At 35.6% G+C, this 23,694-nt stretch overlaps 1 protein-coding gene across 35 annotated transcripts in view; it reads left to right on the forward strand.

Moving 5' to 3' along the window:
- MYCBP2 (MYC binding protein 2) overlaps window positions 1–23,694 on the forward strand; it is a 205,058-nt gene that overhangs the window by 115,659 nt on the left and 65,705 nt on the right. For 25 of the 35 annotated variants that reach the window (XR_012671212.1, XR_012671208.1, XR_012671207.1 and 22 more), the window contains 11 exons: window positions 284–509; window positions 854–972; window positions 3,974–4,061; window positions 7,896–7,948; window positions 9,031–9,203; window positions 9,545–9,689; window positions 11,529–11,741; window positions 15,896–15,951; window positions 16,388–16,503; window positions 18,647–18,744; window positions 22,963–23,079. Coding sequence is in view for 32 of the 35 variants with exons in the window: in XM_075138847.1 (XP_074994948.1) it covers window positions 284–509; window positions 854–972; window positions 3,974–4,061; window positions 7,896–7,948; window positions 9,031–9,203; window positions 9,545–9,689; window positions 11,529–11,741; window positions 15,896–15,951; window positions 16,388–16,503; window positions 18,647–18,744; window positions 22,963–23,079 (1,404 nt within the window). In the remaining 3 variants the exon portion in view is untranslated. The remainder of the gene's footprint in view (window positions 1–283; window positions 510–853; window positions 973–3,973; window positions 4,062–7,895; window positions 7,949–9,030; window positions 9,204–9,544; window positions 9,690–11,528; window positions 11,742–15,895; window positions 15,952–16,387; window positions 16,504–18,646; window positions 18,745–22,962; window positions 23,080–23,694) is intronic. The other 10 variants (XM_075138732.1, XM_075138751.1, XM_075138790.1 and 7 more) reach the window with 2 other exon arrangements.

Consider the following 23,694-nt stretch of genomic DNA (forward strand, 5'->3'; position numbering starts at 1 on the left):
CAGAGTTCTTAAAAACAATCACAAATGGTATCATAAGCACAAATACTTAACCTCAACATAAGTTATAATACATGATTATAATTCAGTAAGGTGTAAAGAATTTCAAAGAATAAATTAGGTTAATGTTAATCTAAAGCATATCAAAACAACTGTACAGAATTACATAATTGCATCACTTTCATAGCCTAAAGAGTTAAAACCAAATGGAAATTAAGAAATAAATGTAAAAAAAACCCAACAACCCCCAAAACTTGCACATAATTAGACTATTGTTTTGTTTTAGGTGACTTTTCCTGAATGTGTCAGGTGGATAACAATAGAGTTTGACACTCAGTGTGGCACTGCGCAATCAGAGGATGTTCTTCGTTTACTAATTCCTGTCAGAATTGCACAGAGTCTGGGATTTGGACCAAAGCAGGTTTCTGTTCATGAAAACCTTAATTCATGGATAGAACTGAAAAAATTCTCTGGATCTTCGGGATGGCCTACCATGGTATTAGTGTTGCCAGGTAATAAATAGATACAGCAATAATTTCTAGTAATGTGAATTATTAAAATAATGAAAGAAAGTTTGATTTTTCTGCAAAATTATCTTAGAAGACAAAGTTGAAAAAGTATCTTCATCCAAGCTGGCAAGAGTTCATTATGAGCCGTTGGTTGTACCTCGGTTGATTATGTTTATATTAGGTTTCTTATTTGAAGTGTTGATCTGCATGTTATTCATGGTTTTACTTTACATGTTACATATAAAGCCTAGGTTTCATATATGCCCACGTAGAAGAAACATACAAAAAGAAAAGAAATATTAAAATTTTGTTTTTATTTATTCTATGTATCCTTTTACTTCTATAAGGAAATGAAGCTCTTTTTTCTCTGGAGACTGCATCAGACTATGTGAAGGATGAAAAGGCTTGTTTCTATGGTTTCAAATGTTATGCAATTGGATATGAATTTAGTCCAGGATCTGATGAGGTAAGAACGAAGTGAAATGGCTACAATTGCTGCACCTATTAATTCTCTCCTATAAGGCCAGATTTTTTGTTAAAAAGAATTGTGTTTCCACTTCTGACTAAATAACATTAGCAAAATATTTTAAAGCTAATTTCATAGAAGTTTTTAACACTTTTTTTCTTACAGACATTATTTGTTTGGAATTCTTTAATCTGAATGTTATTGGGATGGCTTTTTGTTTGGTTTGTTTTTTTAATAACTGTGATAGTCTGCAAATACATAGCATGATTTTATCTAGTATGTCACTGGAATATGAAATTTCCTAAAATTCTGACCTGGTCTTCCATCATAAATCCAAAGAATTGGGGCTTTCCGATACACAACGATTCGTATTTTACTGTCACTGCCAATTATGGGGTGACAAACCTGCATTATTTTTCCAGTATTCACTCATACCAGAACTCTCAGACTCCCTGGAAATGCTGTGCTCATTTAGGCTACCTGAGATTTTGCGCAGTGGCACCTCATCTTGTCTTTAAGGACATGAGTTGTTTCCACTGCTGTTTCTTTGTTGCAAAGGGAAGATAAAATTTCTTCATGTCCTTGGGCCAGTGCTTTATTTTGGCTTATTTTAAGAGATTACTGAAAATACTTAATATGCTTTATAATAATTCCAGAAAAATAGCCCTTCCCTTATTTTGGGAGTCTTTGGGCCTATTGCTTCATGTGAACTTCACAAGGTCTGCTTTTTTCTTACACTACAACCCTCACAAAAGATTTACCTCATCTTATTCCTGGATTCTGCTCAAGCTAAATCATGTCTTCAGGTTTTTAAAACGTGATATTCTTTGGAATTTCATAACATATCAGATAATAAAACATACCATAAGATTATTCGCTATGATGGTCTCATTGGCTTGCAGCAAATCAGATTTATAAATCCTGTAGAGAATCTAACTAGTCCATGATTGAGTAATAATAATTTTTGCTTAAGCAGAAAAGAAGATGCAGATTCATATACTTCATTAATGTTTTTGAAAGCATTTACAAAGCTGCTGGCAGGTGTTTAACACTCAGTGCTAAAACATGCTAGCTGATATGTTAACTATATAATCTAAAGAAAAGTTACAAGTAATTGTTTTCAAACATAACTTTTTATAGCCCAAACATTCTGATTTAAAGTTCTATAAATAGAAAAGCAAGTTTTACAGTGTATAAGCTACCTTGTGTCTCAGGACTAAAGCCTCCATAAGTAACTTAAATTAAGTAATTGGATACACAGTGCAAGTTTCTCGTTCTTTTGGAAACTTTGCGATGACAATTTTCTGAAGTGTTACCACCGGTAGAAAAAGAAGCGTATGTTTTGGTGACCACTGTGTTTTCTCTAGCTTAAAGGAACAAAGTATCAGTAAGACCTAATTCAAGTCAGTGGGATTAATTTTTGCACATCTGATTCCCTTTCCTTCCTAAGGACAAGCTTCTGGTACCGTTACCTAACTATAGTATATTGAATGACATTCATTGTTAGGGAAGTCTCTGTAAAAACTGAAAGATGTCATTGAGTGTGAGCAAGTGCATCAAGGAGTCGGGTGTAGCCAAACTGTTAAACTTTTTTTAAACCTAGGATTTTTGCAAAAATTACAGATTTATGTTTTGATGAATGAAAAGGAAGGCTTTTGGTCATTATTAAATCTACAAAATATATGCCTTCTGGTACTGATGTTCACACAGCAGGGAATTGTCCGGGGGGTTGATCCACATTTCACATCTTTACTTGCTTGCTATTTCAGAACCTGCTGTTTTGAGTCCTAAAAATGCAGTTTATCAAGGGTTTAGTTTAAAATGCATTTTGGAGATTTTTCAGTCTGCTTGGGAGTCTCAGAGAATGCAAGGCAAGTCCAAGGTTACTGATTTTGAAGGCTCTTTCCAAGGGAAGGATTTTTTACCTACTTTATATTTTGCTAGTTTCTGTAAGTCTGCCTAGAAAATCCATCAGATGGAGGTTTTCCATCTCCCCCACTGTTTTTTGTTGTTGTTTTTTTTTTTTCCCCCTTCCATGAGAGGCATCTGTCAGAGGTGTGCTGAACCACCCACAGGTTTGTTTAAAACTTAAAATTGGTGTTAGTGTCAACACCTTTTTGTGAGCAAAGTTAAAAGAGATTGTGCCTGCATGTAGCTGGGACAAGTTGAAGGGAAAATATCAGATACATTTATGGTTTAAAAAGTAGCTGCCACCTCCCTAGCCATACTGCTCTCCCCCCATTCCTTGCACCCAGCCTCCTTCCCTCCATGTATTTGAAAATTGTGTGCGTGGTCTGTTCCTTTTTTTTTTTTTTTTTCCTTGCAAACAGGGTTGAACGATACTGAGGGAAAGACTCTCATGTGTTTTTAGTTACAAGTCTGGTGGGAGGGAGGGGGAGTCTTCTCATTCCCTGGAACAGCAGCGTCAATGGGAATAAATAACTTTCCAGTCTGAATACAAGAGAGAAACTGTCAAGGGCTTCTCTGGGGATTTATGATGGAGAAAGGGAAATTATAGAATCTTTTTTCCGTCCTTGCCTCTCCAACTAGAGAAAGGGAAGAGGAAAAAAAGTTATGAACAATACTACCTTTAAACAAGATGGGAATGTGAGCTTATGTGGTATGTATATATGTACAGCTTAGAAGAGGCATTGCTTTGCAATCCAAATATGTATCAGTAGGTTTTTTGTATTAGGAAGTTCCCTTTTCTCTTTAACGTTACAGACAAAAGACAATTATCATCTTGCTAGGCTACAAGAAGCATGGTAACCCATTTATTAATACTCTTACCTAGTTGAAACTGTTCTAAAAATTTGGTACTCTGGCCCGTGTCACAGCAAAACATGACAGTCTAGCTGTTTGGCAGGAACAGTATCACTGGGAAATGTCAAACTGGAACACACAATTAATGTCTCTTGGGATAAAGCAGTGTCAGGGAAATGCATTCACCATCCTATTTTCTGAGACACTATTTTTTTTTTAAATTTGTTTCAATTTGAAGGGCATTATTCAGCTGGAGAAAGAATTGGCCAATTTAGGAGGATCATGTGCAGCAGCTTTGATGAAGAAAGATCTAGCACTTCCTATTGGTAAGTCCTACTCAAACAACATACTTTGTTATTTCATCATTGTTTTGGGTTTTCTGAATGAATACTACCTTTAAGTCTTAATGTTGCTTTCAGTTAGAGATGATCATACAAAATTGATTCTTAAAACTGAATTAATCAAACAAGATAATAAAGTGGTGTTGTTTTCTGCTTACACTGTGCCCTTCATGTGTGTATGGGGAGGAGGGAAACCTGGTCATTTAAATCTGAACCAACTCACCCCATCTACAGGTAGTGTATCAGTGTACGAGCTATGTCCTACACTTTCCTCGTGGTACTTCACAAATGTGCAGGTATCTTATTTGTATTTCTCTTTCACTGTTTTTTCTCTGCACTTCACGCTTTTCTGAATGAAAAATACCTGCATCCTTGAATTGTAAAATTTAAAATTACTTGTTTAAAACTGAAAGTGACCATTGCATCTGTAGACCTAATAGCCTAAAATATTTCTGCTGTAATTTTTTTTCTTACAATTACAAAAAAAATTACATATTTTTACAGCAGATGCAGCAAATAAAAGTTTACAGTTACCCAAATGCAATTTAAAATGTAAGGAAAAATATGAGTTTATGAAAATTAATGGATACGGAGATTAAATTAGAACTTTCTAACGATGTAGCCCTATTCTGTGTAATAGCATTTCTCCTAATTAACATTAGTGTATAGGAAAAATAGGCTCATAATGTATAATAGGATATCTTTTTGATCATTTAAATTTAGGAGCACAAACCAGAACTCAAATACTGTTAATGAGACTGGAAGTGTGTATTAATGAGCAGGAGGGCATTGATCAGTATGCAGTTATAACCACAAAACCTGATTTGAATTTTTTAACCCAGTATTTTGCTTGTGTATTTGAATGTGCAGATTTCTTACTTTGTGTTGTAAATAGGCACCTCAATTGTACTAGTAGATCTGTATTTCTCTCTCAAAAGTACAGGCAATTCTATAGTTTAAATAGTGCCCTCTTCTGTTATCCTCCAAACAGCTGCGTTAACTTCTTAGTTTTGTTGACTTTCCTAGCACCCATTTATTCTGCTGTTCCCCTATGCAAAAAAAAGAAGCTGAAATTGAAATACTTCTAACTTAATTTCCCAGGTTTTCTACTACTTCATACTTCTCTCTAAAGAGTTTTTTTGGTTTTTTTTCTATTTTTGAGTGTCTAAAACAAGAAGGGAAAGTAGGTGGTACCTTAGATTGGCTTTGTATGCTTTCAGATAGAAGAAACTTGAAATAAAATGTGCAGTTAAGTTACCTATGCAGTCTCAGCCACCTATAAAAGTGGTTGTGTATGATCTGCAAGAGGGGGAGGATAGATGCATTGCCTGTAAAGAGTTTCCTGACATAATTACTGACATAATTACAATTGATTCATCTGATCGTTTACTTAACATCAACTCAAGGACTTTAGCCAAGTATGTTACTGTTGCTGATAATATTACAAAGCTAACGACAAACAGGCATCATATGTGTCTATTGTTTCTCTACAAGACCACTGGACCCTGTGAATAAACAAAACTGATGAATTATAGGCAGCAGTGTTAGTGTTTGCAGATGTGAACCACTGTGCAGCCTTTTTAAGATGGATTTCGGTTGTCTGTAATTTTGCTTTGTTTATGTGTTTTGCTTGGTGTCTCAGAAAAACACTGGCAGGAAAAGAGGTAAAATGTGGTTTTCTAGAGCAACATTTAAATGACTTAGTATCAAACTACTTTTTCTTTTTCTGCATTCTAGATTATGTATCTTCCACCTTTTGCTGCAAGTGAAATGGTGTCTTAAAAAATACCATATTACTGCCATTGCCCATATGCAGAGCAGTATCTTACTAGTGGAATGGAGTGTCCTTTAAGAAGAAACTATATAATCATATAGAAGACTTGTAATGCATACACACAAGAAGGCCTTTTGTGTTAGACTTCTCATACTCCATTTTATAATTTCTACAATTTTACCTTTGTTCCATGTGGATGCATACAGGCTAAAGAAAGTAACCCAAGAAAAAGGCTCACTCCAGAAAAGAACTAGCAACTTAACTTACAATGCCTGAACTTTGGCATTTAGAAGTTAGGTATCTATATCTAAGCTAGTAGCTCTAACCTTCTTTCAGAGTTAATGTAGACATCTTTAGAGATTGATTGATGTCATCCTAAAGATGAAGATGTAAGAAAAATGAAATTAATCACCCAAACGAGGAGCCTGTTTCTCCTCCATTTGCTGTAAAGATATCTTGTAATATCTAAGTCTGAGCTCATTATCTCATGCTTCACTGCCCAAAAGTAGGTGAAGTAAATCCTGCTCTATTTCCCAGATACTCTTTAGACCTCTGGATCCAACTAAGTACTCTTAAAACCTGGCATGAAGACAATAAGAAACTTCATGAATGTGGCAGAATTTTAAGAAAAGGAAATAAGAAACACATGGTTGAAAATTCTCACCAGGTACATTCGTGGAAGGTTGTGCAAAGAGCATCATAGGAGTGAAAAAAAAAAAAAAAAAAAGACTTGTCTGGAAACTTTCTGTCAAGGAAAATAGAATGATTGAACTGACTTCAAATCAGAGTTAATAGTTGTTACTGGCATCCTTATAGGACCCTTCCATCTTCAGCTTTATTTGCATGATATATGTTGGTCTATTGACTTTAAGGAGATTGTCCTTCACAAATACCTTGCTTTTTAATAATTGCTATAGTGAGTATATTCTGTATACAAGTAGCCAAATACTTGTATAAGTAGTCCTCTAGAACCATTAGGAAAAAAGGTGTTTTGAAAGGACATTGAGAAGGCTTCTAGCCTTTTTTGCTCCAAAGGAAGATGGACCAGACAGTGATTCCTTCATATATTAGGAAAACTGTCTTTGAAAGTATACCCAAACATTCTTTGAGTTACCATGTTCAAAAGGTCATACTTCCTCCTTGCCAGTTGTCCAAGGCTCAAATTTAAGATACTTCTTCGCAAGAGAGAGATCTGGTCTGTGACCGAGATCTAACTTAAACAGCAATGTAGAATTGATCGGTGTATTTAACATTATTACTCACTAATTGTTTCAAATTTGGTAGAAGTTATTTCTGAGAGCAGAGTTTTTTTATATACCTTTATTTCTTTGAATTTTAAAAATGCCTTCGACTTGGTTCTTCTCATTTCTCTTTCTCTCTTCTTACTGGTAGAATTGCCTGACATGTTTTTGAGAGAGAGTAGAAATATGGTAACCTTACCTGTTTTACTTTTCTGTTAAAAGGCTGTGTTTGGCAATTCTGGTCACCCTGGAATCCGACTTTTGAGTTGCATTTGTGAGAAAGAAATATTGTATAATAGAACGTATTTGAGTTTTATGTTTTAGGAGGAATCATAATTTACAAAATTGTGCAGTTCATGAGGTTTTCAAATACTGTTACTAGTGTAAGTTCTTACAAGGGAGCAGCTGGTGCATACTCGTAGGTACTGCTTCCTAGAAACCATCTTGACCTCCCAAAATCTTTTTCTGAAAGTACCTGGTCACATCCAAAGATTTGCCATACATACTGTCTTGGAGATAAGAAGACAAGTACCAAATTTTTGTTTTGTGTAACGTATATTGTTTACTTGCTTGTGCACTGAACTACACAGTACTGCATGTTTACTATGTTACTTGAAAATATTAATCTTTCAACTGCTGGTTAAAAATGTTACACATCATCTTTCAAACTTAAATTTTGTAATATAAAATGCTTCACTAAACAGAATTGAATTTCACATTCCATCATATGTAGCTAAATGTCAATATTATTGTTATGAAAAATGAGTTTATTTTTTGTCGTGAAAATAAGTTCTATTTTTACAGCAGGTAATGAATTTGAAGAAGATCTTGAGATTCTTGAAGAGGCTGCTTTACAGGTATACCACTGCTTTTTTTTTCCATTGCAACATACTTCAGCACATAATTGCATTGAAACTTTTTGACTGCTATGGAAGAAAATCACTTGTAAGTTTTTTATAATAGGAGGGTATCTGACTTATTATAAAACAGTTTAAGAAAGTCTTACAGAAGTTTAGTATTTACATTAAATCTTTCTAAAAATAAATCTGCTTAGAAAAAATGCATAAAAGATCACAGAGGAAGTTAGGTGACTGAATATATTTCAAAATATATAGGTGTCTGGCTGAGGTTGCAAGATTTAACAAATTTTAGATGTTACCAAAATTAATCCTGCACATGCCTTTGTAATTACAGAAATAAAATCACTTTTTCAGTTGAACAGTAATATTTATCAAGTCCCAAATAATATGACTGCAGTTGTTCTGGATTGATGATATATTTTATTTATTGTGATGGGAGCTAGTGCTGGTCAGTAGCTCCCTAATTATAGCCCCTAGCTGATGATGCACAGTGAAAAAGGAGTTTTCACATTCTGTCTCTCTCTCCTAATTATCTTCAGGGCAACTGTTTTCAAATTTAGTTGTCATAGTACTTGCTGGAAAAACATATCTGTGCTACAGTATGACACCATTGCATAGGCCTTAGATGACAGAACAGTAAACAGAAACTGTCAAGGAGGAATCAGATGTTCCTTGAAAAAAATATTTTTTTCCGCGATCTGTTCTTGGACCCAACCCACTGTGTTCTAATTCAAAACATGAGCTAGGAGTGTGCATGCGAGTAATGGATTCATTTTCGCTTTTAGTCCTGTCTGTTAAATATTTTATGCATCTTTTATCCTTCCTTCCCTTCTCACAAAGAAGGGATTACTTTTACTTTGTCTCACCCAAAAATATCTTTCTTAAGAGATCTGCCTTTCTATATCTCTAGCCTTTTATTTTCTTTGGGAACGTGCTCATTGGTCACATTTTCAGAGCGGCTCTCTTCACTCTTCTCCTGGTCACAGTTCAGCAGTTTAGGATAGTCTGAAAATATAATACTGAAAAGTTGTTTTGTTTCTATCCTTTCATCCCCACCCCAACCTCCGCAAAAAAAAAAGGTGTGCAAATCTCACTCCGGCATTCTCGGGAAAGGCTTGGCACTATCTCACTCACCAACCATTTTGGAAGCTCTTGAAGGAAATCTTCCACTGCAGGTACAAAGCAATGAGCAGTCATTTCTGGAGGATTTCATTGCTTGTGTACCAGGATCAAGTGGTGGACGACTTGCAAGGTAAAAAGTTTGTGTGCTGCATGAATAACCCATTACTTTATAGTTGTAATGTTTAAGTTTCGCAACAAATAGAAAATGTTTAGTTATGTGTTAAATTTCAAAACCTGTGCACTGTTGCTTGTCTATGCAACTAGCTATAGAACTTTAATAGTTACATCAAATATTAGTTAAGTTAAAACTATTTGACTGTATTGTTTTTATTAACATATTAGGTAAAAGCATTTAAGTATTCAGACCTTCTGCGTCTTTTCTTAGCTGGAGGTCATGTTTGTACAGAGTAAAAATTTATCTTTTGGGGGCCTGTAAGAGATTTTAATATTAAGTTTTTGTCTTTGCTGTAGGTGGCTTCAGCCAGATTCATATGCTGACCCTCAAAAAACATCATTGATTTTGAATAAGGATGACATTCGATGTGGTTGGCCAACTGTTATTACTGTACAAACAAAAGACCAGTATGGGGATGTTGTTCATGTTCCTAATATGAAGGTAATTATTGTCATCTTGGCTGTTCTTACACTTCATCATGCCTTCTTTTAGTATTTGTTGTAGATATTCCACAGAATACTCCTGTATAGGGTGTAAAGTGGCATTTGTATATTCAGTGTAGTCAGACTTTCTTACCTCTAAATCCACAAAATTATCAAATTCTGTATTATGCAACACTGTTTCACGCAATTTGTGGCTTGTCTATAATGAGTTACACATGTGTAGCTTGTCTTTAAGGAGCTACACATGTGTAGCTTGTGGAAATAATCAGTTGTAGATGATGTTTGATAGTGATGATGTGTAAGGTGACAAGAATCCATTTTTTTACTTGTAAGCCAGGAAAGAGTATTATAAATTTTAAACTGAATAAATGTGATGGAAAAAAGAATCCATTGATGGACCATTTTATAGTCACTTTATTTTAGACTAGAACAACAGCACTTCCCCCATTTCTGTTTCTAATATTTGGAAGTTCCTGTAGGAGGAGGTGGTGGTGGTGGTTGTTGTTGTTGAAGTGCTGGAAAGGAAGTATTCATGACAGCCTCAGGTAGAATTGGAAAACCCTGGCAGGCTTTGGAGTAAAACCTATGGGATATGTATAAGAGTTGGCTGCTTGATTTGAAGTAGCAAAGCATGCAAACAAAACAAATTGAACACAAAATGTTTTTCACATTGTTTTAATAACTTAGGTTACATCTGTGTTTTAAAGCCCACTATTACTCTGGAATAGTACGAATATTTTCTAGACTTGCTTTTCTTCAATCCCAAAAGTAGGTGAGGTACCTTATACAAAGGCATAATTCCTGTCATAAGAACTCTCAAATCTGTTCCTATATAGGATGTAATAATTGACAGTTATCTTACAGTGAGTTGTAAATGCATTAATGAACTCTGAGTCTACAACAGTAACACAAGAATCAGTCACAAACGCAGCTTGATTGCAATTTAAATGTGTGGTTACTGACTTAAATGTGTGACAAAGGAAGTAGAAAACTTTTTCAGTAGTGATTTTACTCTATCAATCAAGATAAGGATATGTCAAAATACACACATCAAAATTGTTGCTGGATTCCTTGTTTAATTACTATTTTTCTTCATTAATGTATTAAAGTAACAAATCTTGATTCAATTTAATCATTCTGTTGGACTCATTCGGTGTGCAATGTGCTGACATAACTTCCAGTAAATTAAAACAGCATATGAAATCTGCAGCAGTTAAACGCATTTTATTGCAGATTTGGGATGAGCGGTGAGTAAACTTATTTTCCAGAGAGTCTGTTCTTCCTCAGAGAACTAAGTACAGCTGACTCTGTTACCTGCACTAATGGAGGTCTGTGGTATCTCTGGGGGAAAAAAAAAAGTCAGATAAAATATGTGTTAAATGTGCTGATGTAGTAGGGAGGCAGAGCTAGCCAAGATCCAATCTGGCCACTGCTGATCCAGATCTAGCAGGCCCTGATGACTCACTCTGAAACCTGCACACTCGTTTGGAAGGCTCTGTTCCCTACTTCGTAGCATTTTCTGTTGTGGGAAAACTTAGCTAGGATACCAGACTACGTGCTGCTTCCCAGGGAGTGCTTTGGGACTGGCAGAACTGACACTGGCCCTTACTGATCATGTGCAAAGTCAGCTGGGTGCTTCTCTCCTGTACATTTACATTTTTCAGAGATGCTGTGCTTGGCTTCACAAAGTGTTAAGTGTAGACACACAGGTTTTTGACACAGCTGGATTTATAGTGAGTCCTCTAAGCACTTTGTCCCTGTACCTTATCAGATCTAAAAGAATATGTGTGTGTGTCTTCTCCCTAAATGATCTTCTGTATTCCATGTCTTATTGTAGGTAGAAGTCAAAGCTATTCCTGTTTCTCAGAAAAAAACATCCTTGCAACAAGAACAAGTTAAAAAGGTGCAACGGATACCAGGGAGTCCTGCAACAGCTGCTTCCCCTAGCAGTGATATGACCTTTGGAGGACTTCCTTCACCAAAGCTTGATTCTTCATATGAGCCAATGATAGTAAAAGAAGCTCGATACATTGCTATTACAATGATGAAGGTAAATTGCTGTCATTTTAGCAATATAAGTATGCAATTCAGCATTCAAAGTGTGTAAAGGTATGCAAAGGAGAAGGAAAAAAGTATATTTCAGTTTGGTCACAATCTAAAATACATTAATTACAAATTACTCTGATTATATTTAAGTTCAGCAGAAAACTAGGTGCATCAAAAGGGCCAATTGCCTGAACTCTAAAGCAGTTGTAAACTGGATTAGCATTTAAAAAGAAAAGTTGTCTTTGATTTTGATTACACTGATTAACAAACTAGTCTGAATCACTCAGGATAAATGAAAACAGCTATTGAAATGGTGGAGGGGAAGTCAAATCAATGTATCCATATAGAGTTGGAGTGTTGTAGTGAATCTATATTAAAAACTATAACTGGTGAACGTAGGAAAAAATAGGAGCTCAGCATAGTAAAAAAAACCATATGAATGATTTGTGTATCAGTGTATAAATACTAAACATCTGTTGAAATTAGCCACTGTCAAATGGATCAGCTCAGAGACTTTGCCAGCAACAATTTTTTAAAGAGGTGAAAACTGAACAGTTAGTATTGATTTTGGGTATATTTTAGAACCTGCGATACATTTACATATAAGTAATATATTGACACATTAAGAGATGTGACATGATGTATATAACTCGCGGTTAGACAACTTAATAAGCACATGATTAATCAGGAAATAGAGAAGGATAATACTTAGTGTAATCAATATGGACTTATTGAGGGTAATCAGCAAAGTAGCATTTTTTAGAGTGTAGAGGGTTGTTTTCTACAGAGGATAGTGCTGCAGTAGCTATGTGTAAGTAGTGCAACTGGCTACTAAATAGTGTCTTAATGGATCAGTGAAGGAACTATGAAATAAATATGGTGTACAGCAAATGGTTTCAAAACTTGTTAAATCACACGTCTGAAAAGATACTTAGAACTAAGGAGTGTATATCAAGGAGACAAGTGTGGTTTGCTTGTTTGTTGTTTTTTTTTCTCCACTTGGGGTACTGCAAAGATCACTTCTTGGCTTGATGCTGCTTGGTATTTTTACCAGTGACTTGAGGGGGGGTGGGAAATACATTATTTATTCAAAGTTGGAACCTAGGTGGGATTTCTGATAACCATTGTCCACAGGCACCTGCTTCTTCTTTTCCAGTAACAGGTATTAAACCTGCTCACACAAGTGTTACAGTGGCACACCTTGCAATACATTAGGTACTCTGGAGTAACTGACTGTGGAGCAAGTGCAAGGTGTCCAGAAATTAATCTCTAGATTTGATGGACCCTTTGAGTGAGGAATGCTTGACGTTAGCTAGTTAACTTGTAATAAATTTTAACTTGAATCAGACTAAGATAAAATGAAAATGTAAGTATTCATTTAAAGTCATTTTAGTAGATAATAACAGTACAAATGTTTGTAAAGATAAAAATAAAAAAGTAAAAGACACAAACCAAGGTAAAATACAAAAAGTTTCTCTCTACTTGTTGAAACATGCTTGGCTTCTACACTTAAGACTTTTTTTGGGAATCTTCCAGAGGTTCCTTTCAGATTAAGTCTTCGATCCAAAACTTTAACTAACTTTTTTTTTTTTTTTGAATTCTGAAAAGAGTTGATATCTTGCTGCTTAAACTACGGACTGTCTGACATTGTGGGAAATGCAGATGTGTTACCTGCTGTTCTTGATCGGCTTATTAACAACTGTACTGATTCAAGAAAGTGTAAAAATTCTCTTCTTCTTCCCTCCCTGCATTATTGAGCACACTCATTTCAGTGTAAAATGCAGTTGTCCCCTGGCCTTTTCATTTTATACCAGCCTGCATGTTGTATCAGTACTTGATAGAAACATCCAAATATGATTAGAAAATGTAGCTTCTCACCTCATGACAATAAACTGACATGTTTTGAGGGACTGATACCCAAAACCACATCTTGTATAGAGACTTAAAATGGCTGATCTGCATGTATGTTCAAATGTTCTTATCCCACCTCTTTTCCCTCTGTTGTTTTTGATTTAACATGGGAATCTGATAACTCAGCAACCATTGCAGCCCAGAGATATTCTTGCTGAGATCCTTTGTGCACTTCTGGGACTATGGTTACCTACTTCTTATAGGGCTTTTCAGTGCAGTCATTTCACAAGAAACTGTGAAAGGAAACCATTTTGTTTCTAGTGGGAATCAATGGAAATAGCACCTCAATATAGAGGGAATTTCTTCTTCACTCTGAGTAGAAAGAAAGAGGATCCAAAATTCCATTGGTAGATCCACTGGGCTGGTTTGCAGTTTTTGACCTGCAACACATTTGCTTTCTTATCTTCACATGGTCTTCAATGCACTGTCTGCTGATCTCAAAACTACTGTATCCCATATATCTTCAGATTTCCTCCAGCTAAGCAGCAGTCAGCCATTTCCACAGTGGTGAGAGAGGCAGTGTTTGGCCTATTGGTGGCAGTAGCATGAGTTGTTAGGTATTCTGGACCTTGTTTTTTATGTCACCGTCTCCCTCCTCTTCAAATAGACATTTTAAAAGATTTCAGCAGCCAGGCAGGACGGTGCAGTCGTGACTGCATCTCGTGCTATAGACAGTGTACACTTACTGGCAGGTCATGAGATGGAGAATGTTTCAGGTAGTTTCAGGGAATTTATCGCTTTTTCTGCCAGTCTACAGAGCTTGGTAAAAAGGTTTCAAGAGGATCCTTTATTGATGAATCTAGAGCTGTCCGACTGCCCTAGGCAAATAACTAAGATTGTGCTACTGCCTATATTTGGAAGCTATAGGGATAGGCTACAGAAAGTGTTGGAAAAGTCCTGGGTCACGGACAGATCAAACTAAAAACTCCAGAATCTCAGGGATTTCCGCACGTTGGTGTTCAGAGCCCAGATTATGTCAGATAAGGCAACTATTTGCATTGCTTGAACTGTCTCTGATTTTCTCTGCTGGGAGAACAGTGAAATCTAGCCTTTATAACTGGTATCTTATATACTATATGCTTTCTGAATGGCATATGGCTGCTTCCCAGCTGTTTAAGGGGTGTTTTCTAAATTTCACTTAAACTATTTAATGATCTGACAGCATTCTCTGAAATTCTCACCCCAACCCGTGCTCAGAACAGATGTATGCACTCTCTCTTTCAATTTACAGTGATTACTGAAAAGCTGCCTTCCTTTTTTGTTCTGTGACATATCTTTAGTTTATCATGATTTGTTTTATTTTAAGGCAGTGATTTCATAACAATTTAGGCTTATCTAGCCCATCCATCTTCTGGAAAGCATATGGTTCCAGGCTAGACTAGGGAATTAAACTGGCATAAACTATTTATATTTTTAAGGTTAGTTTTCTACTGGCTCAGTAGTCTTAGCGTAGACACTGACATTGTCATGGGAGGTTATAGAGAAGGCAAACTCAGACTCTTCTTGGACTTGCACAGGGAAAGGATATGGGGCAATGGACACAGTTGGTGAAAAGGGAAATTCCAGTTACATATTAGGAGGAAAAAGAGTTGTCAAACACTGGAACCAGCTGCCCAGAGAGGCTGTGGAATCCTCTCAAAACTTGACTGGATACACCCCTGAACAAGCTGACCTAATTTGAAAGTTGGATGTAATTTTTGAGGGTGGCTCTACTTTGAGCAGGTGGGTGAACTCTATTACCTCTGAAGGTCTCTTACAACTTAAATTGTTGTATACTTCTATGGTATGCAAAATGATGAGAGCAATATGGTGATATCATGCCAGCACAGACTTAGATTGACTCAAATCATCATGGTGCTGTATCCCTTAGATACTATGTGGATATTTGTGCCTACAAGGAAGTTGAAATCTAGCTCATGAAAATAATTCAAAGGGTTTTTATGCAAGTGAGATTGGAAGAGATTCAAACACTTGACTGTGAAAAAGCTTGTGTTAGCAATAAGTATCTTTATTATCTAAATAATGGTAATTTAAAGGGAAAGTGAAGATACTTGTTTCATGTATGTATATATGTGTATGTGTTTCTCTTTCTGTGTTTTGGAATTGGTTTCTGGTTCCCTGCTTAATGCTTCTGATGAGTATAAAATTAGATTAGTATGTTCTTTGAGAAAATACTCTGCTTTCTTTTATTCATGATTTTAATATAATTGATAACTGTTGATTTTGTTGAATTTCATCTGTTTATAGGCATATGAAAATTATTCTTTTGAAGAACTACGCTTTGCTTCACCAACACCAAAGAGGTAAATGTTAAAGAATTACTTTTTAATAGGGACTAAAATTAATATATCCTGTCACTTCTGCTTACACCCAGAGTCACAAGTCTTGACTGCCAAATAATCTTGTCTAAAGGTGGAAACACTACAAAAATTGTGTATTATTTTGTTTTCTTAAATTTAGAGATTCTGTTTAAAGTCTTTCATTCTTAGTTGTTTTAATGTTGATTCCTTATTTGTATTATCTACTCTTTGAATGTGTTCTTTCATCATTTGCTATAAATAAATGTGGTGTAGATGTTTATAACTTCTAAATAATATGGGATTAGTACATTGGATGGGGAAAAATGGTTTTTAGATGATCTGAAAGACAAAAAAAAAAGAATAGTTTCCAAAGTATTACAAACAATTTTCAAGAAGACAGTAATTGTTTAATGATTTTAATTGTTTTGTTTATGCCTAGACCCAGTGAAAACATGTTGATCAGAGTCAATAATGATGGTACATACTGTGCAAACTGGACTCCCGGAGCTGTTGGTCTTTACACCATCCATGTTACTATAGATGGCATTGAAATAGGTACTTAATTTTCACTATACTTAAGCAGAAATTTATATTATATCCAGTTTGTATACTAATAAATGTATGTTTTCGTGCTAATAAGATTTAGCGTTAAAGTTCATAGCAAAATCTAGCACCCAAGTTCTGGTTCAGAAGCCTTCTATCCTAATTCCCTCTTTTTTCTCAAAAGAAAAAAGACCACAGCTATTCTCTCCTTGAAATAGGAATACAGTTGGCAAATCATGTATTTATAATGTCATTGGACTCCAAGATTAATAGAGTTTCTTATTCTCTACTCTCAATGTTGCAAGAAAAATATCTTGTTTCAGTGACAAGAGAGTGACAGAGATGTATAGTTAAAGGCAAAAAAGCCACTGAAGAACCTAGGAAAAGGGAAAATTGTTCCTGACCATGCAGAAGTAAATAATGTCATTTCTTCTGTGGAAAATTGAGAAAGCGTGGTCTTAATTGAAACTCTATCCTAAGTTGCAATTATTTGTACTAATTTTAAATGCTTTGGGTTTCTTCCTTGCTGAAAGACTTTTAGCTGTATTTTAGCTGTCTTGCTGATCCTAGGGACTATATTATAAGATACTATAGTATGCCATGGAAAGATTCCCCCTTCAAAAAATGTCTGTATCTTGAATTGTCCCCTGTTAATCTTACTGGTGGTATGGCGAAGATGGTAGCAGAGGCATTGTAGTTAGGCCAGGAGCCCATAGGAGGGTTTAAGCAAGTTCGCCAGGACCAGCTTCCTCCTTCCCAATACTGTACAGCACCTTTTGTAAATATGTAAACTGATACTCATAAATACACGTACACATAATGTGCATAGGATTGGAATGGGATACTCAGTTTTGTGTGTTACCTACAGAAGATAAAATTAATAAAAGATAGTTATCAATAGTTATCTTTGTTCCTCAAACCAGAACATTTTCATTCATAGGAGCTTCCAGTGTGCTTGATTGTATTTTTTTCTAGTCTGCCATCCCTGAAGACAAAATTTACACCATAGTTTAAATCAGCTGTTGTTATATTTTTACACGGATTCTAATGTGTTCGTTCATTGCATAGACTTAACTTTTAGAAATGCTAGAATAGAGTTGTTAACCTTAGTCATTAAACAGGTGTGAATATCCTTCAATACTTACCTATGCCATCTTTCTTCAATGTTACTTCTGCTTTGGTTCTATCATAGTATCTTACTATCCCCTCTCAAGCTTTCATATACCCATGCTTGACCCATAATTCTCTCAACTTTTTACCTCTTAAGTCCTAGTAGCACTTAATTTCTTCTATGTTTCAAACCTTTTGCCTTCTTGATACTTCTAGATTCCTTCTGTTACTGCCACGCTTGTTTAAAAGAACGTTAATGAAACCGACAGGTTTATCACTAGGTCTGGTTGCTTCTTCTCAAGTTGTTGCTCTTCAGAGGGTCACCCTGTAAAATTAAACAAAAACCCAAAAAGATCTGCCAAGGCTATTAAGTTTTTATAGTTTGGCTTTAATGGTGATTGCTAAAACAATTTCTTTTAAGATTATTACTCAAGGTTATATCCATCTGTTACTTAAGCTTGAACTGTTTCTTTACGTGTCTTTTTCTTCATGATCTGAGAATTTTACTGTGTTGAGATATTTTCCAGCACCTTCTGGTTTATAACAATGTTGGTAATTAAAGATGCTGGCTCTTTACATTATAGGCCTTTTCTGGTTGTGTAACTTGGATTCAGAAGCTCTTATCTGTTCTCACGTTTTGTGATTAGCATCTGCAGCAGTACAGCATGCATAAGCTATTGCCTTTCCTGAAGCTTTTACTTGCACCCCTCAAATATTTAACTCTTCTGTGTTCACCTTGAAACATACCCCTACGGACGCTATTAGGATACAAAATTACCTAATAGTGCTGTGTACAAGGTATGACAGATATCTATTAACAACATGAATTTATGTATCTGTAGATTTCCACATGTGAAGATACAAATGTTGAGAAAGTAATACTTTGCATCACAAGGCGACTGCAAGTGTCATTTATGGCAGACAGATAAACGAGTGGTTATTTTGCCTACTCTGAGTTGTAGCACAGATAAACTGTAGTTACTGTTTGACTGATATATCCCCCTTTTTTTTTTTTTTTTTAAAATTAGTCTTTGTTTGCTTATAGATGCTGGACTAGAAGTGAAAGTAAAAGATCCTCCAAAGGGAATGATACCTCCTGGAACCCAACTTATTAAACCAAAAGCAGAGCCTCAACCAAACAAGGTTTGGAGAACTGGGAAAAAAACCCAGATAGTTACATTTGAGTGAGATTTTATTGTTGTTTAATACATACTTTATCATGTTATAGTGGTGCAGGACTTAAGGATATTTGCAAATCACTTTCATAGAATCATTAAGGTTGGAAAAGATCTCTCTAAGATCATGGAATCCAAATGTGCTGAATGGAATGAAATTAATATACTGGATAAAATGAAAGATATTCATTCCATTTTCTTTCTGTCTATCCATTAATAAAACTGTTAGAAGTTCTACAGAAACTGCCTTAGTCTTGGCTTGTCACACCAACATTGTGCAACCATTATGAAAGCCACAGACTGCGTTCTGCGCTATTATTAGTCCTTTTTCTTTGATATTGTGCTATGAAATCAATTGTACAAAAGGCTTTACAAAGATTTTGTTTGTTTTGTGATAAGGATCTTTCTTCAGTCAATATGAAAATCAAAATTAATTTCTTCAGTGACATCTTCCTTTCTTAGAATATAATGATTTTATTTTTAAAGATTATCCTTTCTGTAGCTTTTGACTTCCCCATTTCACCATATCATTCCACACTGAAGGACTAAAGCAGACACAAATAATGGAGGAAAGCAGAAAGGTGGTGTGGCAGTGCTATAAGGAAAATGCCCACATGAGGGAACCATCTTCCACTTCCTCTTAGATGCAAAGGAAGGGATATTAAACGAGGCGCTGAATCTTTTTTTCATGGAATAAACCTGTATTAAAAGATGTGGAATTCTGAAATACCACAAGGTTATCCTTCCCTGTCTTATTAGAACTGCAAAGGTGGCTAAGAAATACATGGTTACAAAAAGGATCGGGTGTTTGCCAACTTCTTACCTATACAGCGTGTCCTGATTTATTTGTTTTCCAACTTTCTGAATAATCTAGAGAGAGTAACTTTGTTGTACAGTTCCCCAGCAAATGCATCCAGTGTCTGCTTCTGCCACTAACAAGATTCTTTTCCCTGCTCCCACACCTCAAAACAAAAATAATAAATTTACCTTTAGTTTCCACACAATTTTTTATCCTCATTGCATTCTTTTTTTCAAAAAATACTTCTAGGCTTTCTCCCTTCTCTTGGAAGGAAGACTTCCTGGTTACTTCATTATCTTAATTAAAACTCCCAATTCCTAGTGGATGAGATTCATCTCGCAGAACTTAATGATATCTCCATCCAAGCTGATCATCATGTGTTGTTTGCTGTCACCAAAGTGAGGGACGCATCTGATGTAAGATGAGATCAATTGCTGGATGGAAGTGCTGTCTTTCTTTTCAATTATTACAGTGGGAATTGAGGTGACTGGTTCATACATAATAGCTACGTTTTGTCAAGTAACAGACTTCATGACAGTTAAAAATACTTGACAAAAGTTAGGCCTCTGGTGTTCTGAGGCATTACCTAGTGTGTTTAACCATCTCCCTGTGTTGTTCTACTTGCATGTCTTGTTTCTTGTTCCAAGTTGTAGTCTCTTTGAAAGAGGAATCATCTTTCTGTCCTGTATATAGTGTCTATAGAGCCTGCTGCAAAAATACACTAGACCTTTCATCGTAAATCATTTTATCAGTTTTCTTTCTCCTGTGTCATAATAAATCACATAACAAACCAGGTTAGAATAATTCTTTGTGTATGAAGAGCAGTATTGTAAATAATACAGAAAGGTAGTTGTTGCACTGTGCTCCATGCTTCTGAAGCCAAGAATGCAGGTTAGACGTGTTAGAGACAGTCCAATATACCAAATCACGTTTCACTGAGAAAAAGGGCTTAGTTGAGCTCTAGAAGCTTCTTCCTCTTCTTTGTCAGTGCGAAATTTCAGATAATTATAACCAAAGGACACTGACAGTGCATTGTCAGTGGTGATCTGTTCTCAACTAGAAACAACAAAATATTTTCATTGAGGCAGTGGGCCATCCAATTTTGTAGTCAAACCTTACTTGAATTGCAAGTTGAAAATGGATACTATATTATGATTTTGTATTGACTTCTTCCTTCTCTGTTATTTGAAGTCAGATGAAAATCTGGTTTTCCTGTCTATCCAAGTTGGTAAAGGAGATTATCATAGTGATCTGTATTCAGCCTGTAGTATATGACCCACAAGAACTGCTGCCTCCTCATTGGCTGTGACACTTAGATTAACTCATTTGCAGAAAATTCTCTTCCACCTCCTATTGAGGAAAACATTATCTTTCAAGCTATGTAATGTAATTCAGGGTAGTTGGAACCAACTAGAAGAAAGCAGTCCTAATTTAGCTGTATTGGAAGGGGCAAGACTAGTACCGGAATGATTGGTCACTAACATGTTTTGAGTGTTTCTACTGTCCTCGCGACTGAACAAGTAGCTAGCATCAATTGCAAAAAAAAACACCAAACCCAAAAGCTTGGGATAGAGGGTGGTTTTCTGCATCCCTTCACAGACGGTTAACCCCCTTGTTAAGGTTGCATTATCCTATACACCTTTCTGTGCTGCGAGGTGTACCTCTTTTTAGACTCACCAAATAAGAAGGCACAGCAACAAAGCTCTTGAAAACTGCTGTGCACTGTAAGGGAGATGTACATGTTAATTGCTGTGCCTTTCTGCATTAGTCACTTCTTTTGGTCGGAGTCCAGTTTGTTTATGCTCCATGGAAGAACTGACTATGGGGGTGTTACAGGACAGTTACTGAACCATTGTGCCATAAAGAAATATTACAAGCAAAGAGGTGCTATATCAGAAAGAAGACTCAGAAAATTAAGTTTTTCATGATAGTCAGAAATGAGCATAAAAGAACTTTTCATCTGTTTTTTGTTGTATTGTCTGTCAGTGGATCTGATCCCTAAACAGTTTGTAGTTACACCTTGAAGTTTTCTCTTAACTAATAGCTGCTGCAAAGGGGAAAAATGCTCTTTCCAGGCCTGTGCGTATCCAAATCTTGAGTGTGAGTTGTTCTTCCTCTAAATTCAAGTTTTTAATCCAAGGTCTAGCCAACCCGTCATATGATTTTGGGGTAATAATGCAGGGACCCCTAATTTGCAAGGCTTTGCTTATAGGCTTGTCTATGTTGAGAATGCTGTCAGCAGTGATTCAGCCTTACATTTTTACAAGGACCTTGGAAGTCTTAGTTTTGCCTGTTGAGAGAAATCCAAATCCTTGGAGTAACAGGATTGTTAGTAAGCAAAACCTTGCATGTTTTGGAGTAAGTTACATTTGAAATTCTTTACATGCTTCTGTTTTTTTTTAAATTAGCCTTAAAATAAATACCATTTGTTAAAATAAATAATTTCTTTAGGGGAAAAAAATGAATTCACGCACTTACCTGTTACCTTTCATTATCTTTTCCCGAGCTTATTCTTTCCATATCATTCTGTGCTTTATGTTAAGTTAAAGATTGAGTCCATACTTCAGTTGATACTTTTTTCAGTTTTACATGCAAAGTTTGAAAATAACCTTCCAAGAAAAAGGTTTTATACCATGTGCATAGAATATATGCACTTCTTAAAACCAGAAAACGAAAGGATGGCTTATGTTTGTTCTCTGTGGGACAGGTGCCTGATAATGTGTTTGAATGGTGAAAAAATGATAATGAATAACAACTGGGAGATTTTGGAGGCTGTAGTAAATCAAACTAGTAACAAGGAGCATCTGGTCTAACCTTCCTGTGAAAAAAGGGAGAAACACTTGAAATACCTGTTTGAAAAATAAAATTAAGAAGTAGAAAGATCTGTTCTTACTCTATTTTTAAATGGCTATTTAAACTCTTTAGCTAAGGAGAATATCAAAATTTTGGCCAAAAAGCTGACTAAACAGAATGTTATGGTAGTGCAAATGAGAACCAGTAATCCCAGGTTGATCCGTTACTGGAAATACTAAATTTGAAAAGTCAAAACCCTTCAAACTTGCAAGAATGAATAAAATGGAGCGGGGGCGGGGGGGGCAGTTAAAAAAATCGGAAGCTTGTACTGAATATTGTGTGGTATAACAGATCTTTCCAAGACTAAATCAATGCACTTTTACTTTTAGGGTTTTTTGAACTTTATGATTTTATTGGTTGTAGTAAAAAAGTGAAGTTACACGCAGCAGCCATGGGAAACTAGCAACAAACTGTAACTCTAAGACTGCCATCTCATCACTAGCATTTCAGAATCTGTTAAACCTATTTCTTTTTACTCTTTGAGAACTCTGTTCCAATTTTTTCTTCCTTACTGTCTTCCTTTGCTTCTCTTAGGTTCGCAAATTTGTGGCCAAGGACAGTGCAGGGCTTCGTATCCGTAGCCACCCTTCCCTTCAGAGTGAGCAAATAGGCATAGTGAAAGTCAATGGATCCATCACTTTCATTGACGAGGTAATTAATAAGACATTTCTGTTGAAAATTGGGCTAAGATGTAAAGTTAATTCATGCAAATAATGGTTTTTTTCATGTTTAGATGTTGACATATACAACTTAAGAATGTAAGAGTATAAATTGCAAAAATCTAAATATTTACTAATTCAGTTTTTCAAGCTGTCATTTCCTTTTAATTTACTTACTTGAAAACCCTTGTTTGTGTAACAAACTTTTGAGACTGATATGAGGAAACAAAATTCTTAGAGTTCATCTTATAATAATATCTCTAAGGATTTAGCTGTTCATGACTTACTATTTCGATTCTGCACAAAAATTCAGAAGTAGGTGTCATTTTCATTACATCTTTCACTTACACTTCTGAAAGATCACTAGTGTATTAGACTACTATGCATGTATTTTTCTTACAATATAACTTCATATACAAGGAATATTTTTGCAATTTACTAAGTGATGTCAGCAGTGGAAAAATGGAAAGTGGGGAACTTCCGAAGCTTGTGAATGCTTGGCTTGCTTTCCTCTTTTCTCTCAAAGCAACTCTTATTGTTGCATGATGTGATTTAAATTTATCTTCACATCTTGCCTACTAAAAAGATACGCCTCCCATTGCTTTTG

The sequence above is a fragment of the Calonectris borealis genome, chromosome 1 (genome assembly GCF_964195595.1).
Source record: "Calonectris borealis chromosome 1, bCalBor7.hap1.2, whole genome shotgun sequence".
NCBI classification, from domain to species: Eukaryota; Metazoa; Chordata; class Aves; order Procellariiformes; family Procellariidae; genus Calonectris; species Calonectris borealis.